The sequence below is a fragment of the Crinia signifera genome, chromosome 1 (assembly GCF_055691185.1).
Source record: "Crinia signifera chromosome 1, ASM5569118v1, whole genome shotgun sequence".
Classification (NCBI taxonomy): domain Eukaryota; kingdom Metazoa; phylum Chordata; class Amphibia; order Anura; family Myobatrachidae; genus Crinia; species Crinia signifera.
Window position 1 is genome coordinate 123,482,063 of NC_139217.1, and position 12,990 is coordinate 123,495,052.

The 12,990-nt window shown below is 42.1% G+C and overlaps 1 protein-coding gene across 1 annotated transcript in view; it reads left to right on the forward strand.

Moving 5' to 3' along the window:
- KLHL2 (kelch like family member 2) overlaps positions 1–11,896 on the forward strand; it is a 94,401-nt gene extending 82,505 nt beyond the window's left edge. Inside the window, exons 11-15 of the mRNA XM_083172895.1 lie at positions 915–1,016; positions 2,139–2,267; positions 4,996–5,136; positions 8,722–8,865; positions 10,779–11,896. Of these exons, the coding sequence (XP_083029021.1) occupies positions 915–1,016; positions 2,139–2,267; positions 4,996–5,136; positions 8,722–8,865; positions 10,779–10,807 (545 nt within the window). The 3' untranslated portion in view covers positions 10,808–11,896. The remainder of the gene's footprint in view (positions 1–914; positions 1,017–2,138; positions 2,268–4,995; positions 5,137–8,721; positions 8,866–10,778) is intronic.
- Positions 11,897–12,990: the final 1,094 nt, after the last annotated feature.

The following is a 12,990-nucleotide window of genomic DNA, read 5'->3' on the forward strand; positions in this document are numbered from 1 at the left end:
GAAGGGGGGGGGGGGGGGGGGGGGGGGGGGAGTGTCTCTGCGCCTTCATTGTCATAAAAAGGTTCATGCCATTGTCAGACAAAGTTTATGCTATAACTGGGCCTTTTGCTATCCCTGGGTCCATTCATATTTGCTGCATTGTCGGAAGATCATAAATTAAAAGTTAAAGTCCATACACACTGTGTGATTTTGCCCAGCGTATATGGGCAGGGATGATGGTGAAAATCACTCAGTCCATACACACTGAGCAATTTTTGCCAATATTAGCGATTTTTTTTTTCAGGGGTGGACAACTTTCCAGAGCAGAACGCTATGGAAAGACGTCCACTCCGTCGTCGATAATCTCTGGTGAGAACACTGGCCCTAACACTGGCGTTTATAGGTTTATACAGCATGCTGGATATTAATCGATGTGTGATAGCCACGCGCAGGCCACACATCGCTATCGCTATGCCCCTACACACAGAGCAATGTCAGGGCATTTTCTTCTAGTGAGATCGCTTATGTGTAAGCCCCATTGGTATGTGCAGTTCAGATAAGAAGTGTCGATAGAGGCAGTTCTACCAAAAAAAATGGACAGTTTTATTAATTATTTATCCACAGCTAGTAGGATCAGTGTAGTCCTGCAGACAAGACACAAACCAACACTTATCACTGCTGGCCTTCTGCAAAAGACTACAGTATTTATATGTTGTCCCTGACAATGTTTGTGTGCAAGTGCAGTCATACAAGTACACAGTGTAATGCTGAGAAGCTGGAGGCTGCAGACTAGGAAATACAGGGCCACACACGGACACTAGTTTTGCATGCCAGCTCCTAGAGTGGAAGAATCTGGCCCTTGTCAAAACTACAGATTATATGTGAGTACAAAACAAATCTACAGTAACCAGGTTTATTTTGTACTGTTTTTGCAGGCTTGGCAACAGTGGAAGCATATAATGTGAAAGCTAATGAGTGGTTTCATGTGGCGCCAATGAACACTAGGAGGAGCAGTGTTGGAGTCGGAGTTGTTGGAGGTTAGCTTACATTTAAAAGTATTTATCTTTGTTGGCTAATATGATAGTATTGCACATGTAGAAAAGTAAACTTGTATGTGGGATATTATACTAGGTTGTGGTACAGGTCGAGTATCCCGTATCCGAATATCCGTTATCCGAATTATTCCGAAATACGGACATTCCAGAAAGTGAAAAAAAATTTTTTTTTTGCTAAAAACTCACTGGGGACATATGTAACAGCATCACTGGGGACATGATATGTAACTGGCACTATATATGTGCAAGACAATGATTGCTTGGCATTCAAATTCAGTGCTGAGATAGTACACACATTTTGTTTCACGTTTTGAAACCTTGTTTTTTGAACAATTAAAATATGTTTGTGTGTATTTTATGTGGTAATAAAATATATTTGTGTGTATATTATGTGTTTATACAGCATAAATGCAAGATACTTCAAAATACATCATTGAAATATTAAAATATTCCGAAATACGGAATAATCCGTTATCCAAAATTCTCCTGGTCCCGAGCATTTTGGATACGGGATACTCAACCTGTATGACTGGCCGACAATCAGTATCCCGACTGCCGGTGCTCCAACAGGGGGGCGAGTGTAAAGAAGCCCCTTGCGGGTTCGGTGGCTCGCTTCGTTAGCTATAGGTACTATTCTCCATCTATGGGGGTCATGGACCCCACAAGGGAGAATAGCCCCTGTCAGTCAGGATCCCCCCTGTCGGAGCACCTGCATTCCGGATTCCAATGTAGATATACTGACTGTATGTATCCCGATTATCGGCCGGTGATCTGGCACCCTTGATACTAGTCATACAAAACATCTCTAAGCAGACACACTGTAACACAAAACCGAATTTTCAGGACCATCATTGGCTGAGCCATCAGTCTTCCCTGTTCTGTTTTTCTACTATTTTACTGTGACTTTTTTTTATTATGCTTATTATTATTTACTACTACTTTATCTTGGCATTAAAATATCTGTAAGGGCAAAATACAACTGTTTTACCAAGAAGTGGCCAAAATGTTATATATTCAATGTTATAATGACCACAGCAGCCAATGTGATCCTAGTCCTGCATTTTCCACTATATGTACTATTAGCTACATTTCACTTTGTTTCAGGAATGCTCTATGCTGTTGGTGGCTACGATGGAGCATCACGACAGTGTCTTAGTACAGTTGAATGTTATAACCCCAGTACGAATGAATGGAGCTACATCTCAGAAATGGGCACTCGAAGAAGTGGAGCAGGTATGGAAAAGATGATCTTTAACAAACTCAAGCAACCTGTGGCCTCTCCAGACTTACAGGTCCTACAGATCTTAGCTGTTTGTTGTTTTGCTAGCAGAGCTGTCTGTGGGATTAAAAGGCCACAAAATGTTACCCTTTCTGTAAATACATTTTTTCTTGTTAAATGTTTAATTATTATTATTATTATTATAACAGCATTTCAACATGCTGCTGAGTCCATGCAGGTGATCTGTATTTCATAATGTTACTTATGATGGTCCAGAGTATCAAGGACTTAGATGTCAAATCCGTGCTACCCTCAGAGATTTACATGCCCAATGCATACTTTTTAGGGCAGAAATTCCTAAGTAGTGCGAACAGCATAGGATTAGAACATAAAAAATTACTTTATAGTATCATAGGTTAACAGGTACAATGTCTAGTGTACATAATTGGACAACTGTTTCTGGCACTGGTGGTGGTTAAATTACACCAGGTGGTTATCATATGTGCAGTTCTGATGACCCCAGGGCTCTGTATGGTCCAACCATTAATTTTGGAGGTAGTTTGATGTGTGGATAGACTAATATAACGGTTGTACCAGATAGAGCACTGGGTTCATCGAAACTGCACGTAGGACAACCACCTCTATGCTGGTGAACTGAAATGTGTGAAAAGGGACCCATTTAGGCACCCAACTGGTACTTTTTGGGTGGTACCCAGCACTTTGGGAAGGTTTATCGGTACTTGTTTCCTAGCACGGCGCCCCCGATGTCCATCTTACGGCATCTGATCGCATGCCATATAGCCGCATACGATGCATGCGCTGCGATGCGTTTTTTAATTGTACAAGCACCCTGATGGGTGCTTACAATGTTAAATGCACCCCCACGCCACCCCCACTATCAACGCAAAGGCGAAGCGCCAACCCGAAGCGTGGCTAGCCCGTGAGGGGCGGCGGTACACGTCCTCCGACCTTTTCATACCCCCACTATCCACGTCGGTGTGGAGTTGATCTTAGATAGTGTGGCGAGCCACCGAGCCCGAAGCGTGGCAAGGGGACGCGTATTACATTACATGTATCCCACGTCCCTTCGCGGGGCTCGCTGCGCTCGCCACGCTTCGGGCTCGGTGGCTCACTGCACTCACCACACCACGCTTTGGGGTGGTGTTGACTATGGGGGGCCATTTAACATTGTAAGGACCCATCAGGGTGCTTGTACAATCAAAAATCGTATACGATCGCATCGTATGCCATTGTATGGCATACGATGCGATATTTTATCGTACAATATCGCATCGCATACCATTGTATACCTTATTTAGCACAATGGTATACGATTCGATGGGCGCCGTGCTAGGAAACAAGTACCGGTTTATCCATATTATGTGGCTAAACTCGGCCTGTCTGAGTGGAAAAAAAATTGAATATGCCACCTCCGCTCCGATCTCCCATTATTTTAGACAGGAAATCAAGAACAATCGAATCACCCCCAATGTGTACTGCAAGTCACACTAATTCGCACATCTAGCTTTGTTAATTACCGATGTGCAAGCTGAGCGAGTACCGGCTTTTCTGTTTGTTTTTTTATCACCTTTATTTCCAAGCCTTTGTGGTCAGCACAGTCCTTATAAATAGACCTAAATTCAGCATCTTTACATAGCCCATCATTACATTGGCCAGGATCCCAATAATCCTGTATAATTTTATATAATAGACCTATTGCATAGCTTTATTTGTCAGGATATATTTGCAAATGACTTAACTAGACATAGATAGATCTTGGACACAAAAGTAGAAGATTTCCACACTACTCAGACTTGTGTAGTCAACCCCACACAGACTACTATGTAAGGTGCTACCAGGGAAACAAAGCGGTAGACCAACGGTTCTCAAAACGGTGGCTTCTTTCCCAAAGTGTTTGGACTCCATGTTGCACACAGTCAGACTGATGTCGTATTCAGAGAGTCTGGAAAATCAATTGAATTGCATCTTACTAAGGACTGCTCGCATCGTGTTGTGCCTTCATAATGCTGCTATGCATATGCCATCTGCTAACCACACGTGTGCCGACCATTCTGCGGTAACTTGTTAGGTTCCTGTAATAATTTTTGTCTGATCGGGTCCCAGAGCAAAATAGTTTGAGAATCCTGGCTGTAGACATTGAGTATTTACATAAGAGAAACGTATTGCCCTTACCGCCTCTGGTATGTCCAAAAATTGGATGAATAATGTAAGATTAAAATAAATGTATTGCTCTCCTTATTTAATTGCTGGTAGCCGGGGTCAGGGTCCGTGTGCTCACCACTGAGCACTGGTCCTGACAGATCACCAAGCACACACTTCTGGCATATCGCTGTGTGCTCAGCAATCCTGCTGAGCATTCTGAGCAATCTAGCATCACTCAGAACGCTGCTCAGCATCTCCCCATGTTTAGGCCCTTTAAGTAAGATGGTGAACAAATAAAACTTCTGGTTATATTATTTCACAGGTTCTCAAAGTCAGTCCTCAGGACCCCACACAGTGCATGTTTTGCAGATCTCCTCACAGAATCACGTGAATTAATTAGCTCCACCTGTGAATCTTTTAAAATGTGTCAAGGAGTAATGAGTGCACCTGTGCACCTGGCGGGTGACATGGTAAACTTGAACTTTGTGGGGCCCTGAGGGCCAGGTTTGAGAACCCCTGTCATTTAATTTCCTGTATGGTTTCTAAACTCTATCTAATACAGTAGTTCATCATTTTCAGGTGTTGGAGTATTAAATGGATTGCTTTATGCCGTCGGAGGACACGATGGTCCATTAGTAAGAAAAAGTGTTGAACTTTATGACCCCTCGACTAATCTGTGGAAGCAAGTTGCTGACATGAACATGTGCAGAAGGAATGCAGGTATGTGCAAGAGTAACAGTATGCATAATATGCTGCACTAAAGGCTGTTATTCAGGGGCATAACTAGAACTTTGTGGGCCACATAGCAAAATCTTGAAAGCCCCTCCCTACAACCATTGTCACTACAATCCACCTTAGAGGGGGGTAGAAGAAATAATGAGGGGAGTGCATGACAAAGAGAGTGTCGGGGAAAGAGAAAAAAAGAGAGGAGAAAAGGACAGAGGGGTTGTCAAGGAGACAGAGTTTCAGGGAAAAAGAGGGAATGAGAGAAAGAGAGGAGTGAGAGACTGGGGGTGCACGCAGAAGTGAGAGATCATGTCAGGGAGGGAGAGAGAAAGAGGGGAGCAAGAAAGAGTAGGTGCCAGGGAGAGATAGAGAGACAGGGAGAGAGACAGGGATGTCTGGGAGAGAGAGAATTAACTATAGTTTGTAACATTGTTTACAGAATAGGTGATTATATTTAAAATAACTGACCATATTATGCTTTTTTCTTTTTCCTTTTTTTAAATAACGTTCTAATGCAAAATCAAGACTTTCAGTGTCACAAATTGCATCTGACAAATCCCACATATTGCAGTCTGTGAATAAACAGCTGCTGATAAAAGTCCAAATAATGCAAAGCTTCTATTATTGTTTTTACTCTGTAGTCTCTAGCCATTTTTCTAGCTCAAAATGTTATCATTTCCCCATCGCGCAGTCCTACTCCAGTAAAGCTGGGTACACACCTATTGATCCCCGGCTGATTGGTATAAATACTCCTATTCAGCCGAGCGGTTTGTGTCCAGCTGGTGGGTGAGGCAGTGGCAACAACCGTGATGTAAGCAGCTCCCTTATGGGGATCGGGAGGTTGGCTGTGCAGCACCTCCTTGTCCTGAATGTTGCAAGTGTCAGAAGATGTTTATTGGTTAATGCTCCAGAATCGGTACTGAATACGCACCGAATCAACTGTTGACCAATATTGGGAGAATGGTCCGAGGATTGTGTACCGTAGGTGCGTGCCCAGTTAAATGTAAGACCAATATACAATAATGATTTCATTTTATTTATTATGCCTGTTATTTACTTTTCGTGCTTGAATCTATGAGATGTCCTTGGCTTGATCATGATAGCATGACCTTGACTGTACATTTTATTACCAGTGCTCATCTTATCATATTTAAGGGAATTACAGTGTAATGTTTATTATATTATTCTTTACAAATGATAAGTGTACTGAGTAAAATTAACCCAAAATGTGCTTATCTTAAAGAGATGGTTTTGGAGGCTAGGTGATCCTAGCCTCCAAAACCATCTCTTTAAGATAAGCACTTAATTACCAACTTTTATATCCACGTCCACCTTGTTTTATTGTTTAAAAAATAATTTTATATGTAATATCTTTTTACCTTATTGATTTAAATAAATACATTTTTTTACCATTTAAAAACACACACACACACACACACACACACACACACACACACACACACACACACATATATAATTATATATATATATATATATATATATATATATATATATATATATATATAATTATTCTTTTTTAACCATATACTTCTGGTTCCAGATTGCTGCTTTTAAACAATTAGTCGCCGCTACTTTATCCACTGTACACTTTTAGTTTTGAGTATTATACCAATACTCTTTTACTTAAAGACTGGCTGACATTCTTTTAAACAAGGGAATATTGTTTAGTTAAAACCACCCAATCGGGACACACAAGTGGCGCCCCTCATCCAATTTTCGCGCGCGTGTGTGTGTGTGTGTATATATATATATATATATATATATATATATATATATATATATATATATATATATATATATATATATATATATATGAAAAAAATCAAAGTTATGCTCTCAATATAGTCCTTAATAATGTAGCAAGGGAGTAATAAGATCACCAAACAGTTGTCACACTGTTGTGAATACAACTCACCTGACTGCTCGGCTATGTTTTAGTCAGTGCTCTGCCTCTACAGCAGGGGTGGGGAACCTCAGGCCCTGGGGCCGTATGCGGACCCCGTAGTCATCTGAGTGGCCCTCCCACCCACCAGGTGGCTTTGCCGGGAGTCAAGTACAGGGGAATTCTCGAGAGAGGTCGGTAGTTCTCGCAAGATTCCTCTTAATCAATAGCAGCCGGAGACTGTCAGCCTATTCAGCGGCAGCCACCGAAGCGTGGGACGGCTGCAGCAGGACAATTTGTAAGAGACATTTTTACATATGGCCCCCGAAGGATTTTTTCCCCATACAAACGGCCCTTGGCACAAAAAAGGTTCCCCACCCCTGCTCTACAGGATGGTCTACTGATGGGCACTGCCGCGTCTCTCACCCACGGCTTGACCGTCAGCATCTGTTACCGGCGCTGCAGTCTTCAGCTGTGTTCTACGTTCTCAGTAGGAGATGCCAGATGTAGGTATAGGACGGATGCACTCTGTCTCATTTACAGTGGTATTAGATGATGGATATAAGTGGTATATTCTGACTGCAGTATCTCTGGGTCCAAAGCCAATGAGATCAATGCCTTAGTATCATGCTGGTAACAGAGAGAGGACACTGTTCAACATTAGCTGCTGCCACAGTAGGAAGAAAGATGGCAATAGCAGTGTGCTTAGTTGGCAGTGACTGGCATCTCTGGGACTGCGTCAATTGGATAACAAATCAATCAAGATTGAAACTGTTGATGTATGGGCAAAAAATTATTAACAATGCTGTACAGCTCCACTGATATCTATAGCTTAGTCATTAAATGACATTTCTATATGTAGCACATGACTCCATAGGACAGTGGTTCCCAACACTGGTCCTCAAGTACCCCCAACAGTCTCCACACAGAATCGCAAGTGAATTAATTAGCTCCACCTGTGGATCTTTTAAATTGTCAGAGAATAATGAGTCCACCAATGCACCTGCCCAATGACCTGAAAAAATGTGAACTATTGGGGGTATGGAGGTACTTGATGACCAGGATTGGGAACCACTACCATAGGATGTGAGTAACAGTAGAAAATCATATTAGAAAATACAGGATAACACTTTGGGATGAATGTAATATCCATTGATTTGCAGTAGAGCCATGATATCCTCAAGATAGTTAATAATTTGAAAGTATTGATTAGGTTGGATTTACCTTAATGCTAATTGCCCATGCTGGTTTCTGCAGATCGTGGGCGTGTTACAGTTGGTTCTTGGTGCTTGTGTAGTCCATAGTGGGTACATACAGAATGACCCGCAAAAGCTATGACTTACTTAATGAGATTAGCAGTGCACAATAACAAAAAAAATAAAAGAATACACTTTGTATCAATGCATTAAATAGAAAATAGCATTTTAACTATATATCTATATAAATCTATATAAATTCTGCTGCTGAGCTCACACCATCTGTACATTTCCCTGCAGCCACTGCTTCACCCCCAGTATCCGCCTCCCACTTTCAGCTGAACAGACATTGCTCGATCATTGATTTTGTGAAATGCCTTTGTTAGCTTATTCTATAGTACTGCCTTTACTGCTTGAGTAAAACACATATACTGTATTGCTGTTAATATTGCTTACCAGATTTTTTTTGTCATTATGTAGGTGTTTGTGCTGTAGATGGTATGATATACGTTGTTGGAGGTGATGATGGATCCTGTAACTTGGCATCAGTGGAATATTATAACGCATCATCTGACAAATGGATACTTTTACCATCCTGTATGAGCACAGGGAGAAGTTACGCAGGTAAACCGTTTTCTACATTTATATTTAATATAACTGCACACATGGAAGAACACTCTAGACCAGGATTCGCAAATTATGGTCATATTTTGACTCAGATTTTAGACCTGACAACTCCATTTTAAGGACTGCTGAGTCTCATGCACATGGCAGTGCTGTGTCCTTACTATTAGCAATAGGCAGAAGCTGGGCCAGCTTGGGTAACCATGCTTTCACAGGATTTATGCTGCAAGCTGCCCCAGGAGGCAGACAATGGGGAAGATTTATTAAGCCTTAACAAGATATAAATGCAATGGTGATAGAGAGATAAACGTCCAGCCAATCAGCTCCTTACTGACTTTTTTTTAAACACAGCCTGTAACATGGCAGTTAGCAGGTGATTGGCTGGACGTTTATCTATCACCCTTGCATTTATTTCTTGTTAAGGCTTAATACATCTGCCCCAATAAGAGAGTAGCACTGGTGGACATGATTCGTGGATCTGTTATACAATAGCAGCAGTATGTAAGTAAGGAGGGTGAAGGGTGTGTTCCCGTAAACTGGGCAAGAACATGGGGAAGGGGGTGGGCAAACATCGGGGCTCTGCAAACTTCAAAGTTGGGGGTAGAAAACCAAGGAAGCAGCCATCCAGCAGGACCCGAAGGTGGGGAAAAAGAAAAGATTAAGAGTAGGAGCATAAACATGGGGTGATTTAAGGGCTATCTGACTAGATCACTTAGAAATTAAGCACAGAACACTCCGCGTGTGTGTGCCCCCCAGTGTTGGCGATGTGCTATCCCATGCGTCGCTATCGCCTGACTAGATCTTGACTGCATGCAGTGAAAATCTAGTCATCGCCAGTGTTCTTTCATTAGAGAACACTGGCCCACACAGTTCACTCTGCACACATCGCGGGTGTGCAGCAGTGTGTACTGAGCGATCTGTGCTTAAGCATGTCGCTCAGCACAGCCTCCCAGCCGCCCTGTGTATATGCCTCTCTAGTCTCAGTGTTATAAATATTATTGCCTCCAGTCCGAAGATCAATCATAATGATGACTAGTAATTGTAAATATGAATAGCATATGATAACTCTGAGCCAATTAGAGGCTAGCACCTTCCCATTAGGTTCCATTAATTAGGACTCAATTTACATATAATACCTTTGTTGCTTTTTAAGGCCCCCATACACTAGTCAAATTTGGCCATTTTCACCAGATTCCGACGAATTGGGCCAAGAAATCGGGTGAAAAGTGGCCAAATCTGATGTGTTTGACATCCGATCTGATGCAAGTCCTGGGACTGGCACTTTCACACTAAACTCTGGTCTCCCATTATACACAGGGCGACCCGGGTTTAATCCTTCTTAGAACCCAGGTCGAATTTACAAGTTGGTCGATCCTGGTTGTTAGGTTTGATACTTTCACACCGCACCTCGACCCAGGTCAATCAGGCAGCAACCCAGAAATAATCCGGTTTATAAGTGCGGTGCGAAAGGTTTACGAAGCATTACACTTGTGTTAGTATCTCTCTGCTGGCACTGTGAGATTGACATACTGACTGGCGACAAAGTTAGACCTAGGACCGCATACATACACTTTGAGTTGTATTATATATTACTACAATTAAGGGACCCTGGGTGTTTTTTGGAGTCTGGAAATTGCAAGAAAAGAAGCAGTATGATTTCAGGAATTCCAAAGAACATGTTCAGAGTGGACCATTTGCAATGAGTGGGACACACTCTCCGAGCAATCATGTTGCTGTTTAACACTTTACGTGCCAAGTGAATTTGTCAAAATACGTGTGAAAATTGGCAAGCAAACATTTTTATTCATCATAATAACCTGTAATGTTTACCTTATATAGGAAATATAATATATACTGTATATATTTTTTTTTATATTTAACTGTAGCGTAACAGTATGTGTTCTTCTCTCTAGGTGTTACAGTTATTGATAAGCCCTTATGATCCAAGCTTTGTCTTAAGAAAGCACCGGTATTAAGTGATGTGTGGCTTTATACGGCCTTCCTTGCTTGTGACTGCAAGCTGTGGCAGAGGAAATGAAAGGCTTTTCGTCTGCAGTAAAGCACAGCAGAGCCGCTGAAGATTACCCTAGTCTGAAGTATTGTGCAGAGTTCTCCTGCATTGAGCAGCAGCTGCCTGGATTTCGATACGATTTGTGAAGCACTTTCATTCGCAAAACTTTTGCTTCCCAACCGCAACATTAAAAAAAAGCTGCTTTCATAACATCCAGCTGTTGATGACCACGTTTGACTACAGAATGTCTTTATAAAGAAGGATTTAAAGTGATGTGAATCTTGGTGAGGTGAAGTTATTCCTTTCTCATGGACTATACATTATAGTTATATTTTCTGAATCTACATTTGTAGAATGGTAGGAGTCATATTTTCACATAAGAGGATGCTTTTTGCAGCTATGTGAATAAAATCGGACCTGTGTGTTGTATGTCTGTGCATACGTGTACTGTATAATTGTAATTGCTGCTTTTTTCAAAGCGGTCCAGCTGTTGGATTGATGCACTATTTATATTTGGCACACTCCTAGGAAATTTGCCAGTACTGTTGTAAGACAGAATTGTAATTTTTTTTATATGTATATTTAAAATTTGCCGCATAAATTGCCCAGTGGCACTTTGTGGCTGGGATGGGGGGGAGGGGATTCAAAGATGTATTGCCAAATGTTTTTATAGAAATATAAAACATGATGATTATTTATAATGATGTTTGTATAAATTTACACATAATTCATTCTAATTCCTTATTTGTGTGTGAAGGAATTTTATAGCATGTAGGTGATTTTCAGTTTTCCAATAAGCTTACGGACATCGGCAGAATATGCATGATTTTGTTTAACTATTTGTCAGTGTAGTTAAATTATTTTAACCCAAAAGGAATACATCTGCGGTGTTCTGGCAGTGTTTATTACCAGTACTGTTCTGTTGCTATGAATAATGAATTATGGATTTACTTTCCAACATGACCCAGAATTGTATGTTCTCTTTGATCAGATAATTCTCTCAATAAAATTTTTGTATCACATTGTTTATCTTGTGCTTTTGTAAATGTTTTAAGGAAGGTTAGTGCTCTGTGTAGATTTGTCAGGCAGGATTAGGGATGCCAATCCCGGGGCATTTTTTCAATCCCGGGATCCGGGATTGAAAAATGCTCAATCCCGGGATTGGCATCCAAACCAAAAAGCCCATTATTAGCATTGGACCCACCCCGGCCGACCCGCACATCTACTTACATAAGGGAGCGGGCGGGCGGCCGGGAGTGGGTTTGGAGGTGCACGGTGCCTCCCGGCAAGTGCACCTCCATCGAAGACAGCAGGCAGGTGGGCGGAGGCAGGCTGGCGGGCGGCGGAGAAAAGGCGGGCAGGCGGAGGCAGGCCGGCGGGTAGGCGGGCGGTCACTGGTGACGTGTGGCCTGCGCAGCGTGACCTCTACTGTCACGCTACGCAGGCCGCACGCCGGGTCAGTTTACGGGAACAGCCGGGCAGCGTCTGAGCGAGTGCTCAGCCCGGCATTAGACTGCGCATGCGCAGTCTAATCCCGAAATCCCGGGATTGGATTCTCCAATCCCGGGATTGAAATCCCGGACTTTTTTAGGCCAAATCCCGGGATCCCGCCGATCCCGATCCCAGGATTGGCCACACTAGGCAGGATGAACCCTGTTGGAACACAGTTTTCTAAAAGAAAATCAAACTGCTGCAGTCTAAAGTACTGTACAGTAGGTACAAAAAGCACATATTCAAAACTATTTTATTATTATTATTTATTATTGTCCTTTATTTATATTGCACCACAAGGGTTCCGCAGCACCCAATTACAGAGTACACATAATCAAAACAGGAAACCTGTGATTTACAGTTGAAGACAATACAGGACAAATACAGGGTAAATGATTATAGGAACATCAGCCGATTACTGCAACATAAGTATCCAGGTGGCAGCAAACAGCATGGTTTGGTGCAGTCGAAGACTACTGAAGTAAGAAAGGATAAGCACATGAGGTAAGAGGTCCCTGCTCGTGAGAGCTTACATCCTAAAGAGGAGGGGCAGACAGACAGGTTTGACACAGGAGGAGTAGACAGGGCAAGGAACAGGGCGAGGCAGAAGGAGGACAGTTTGC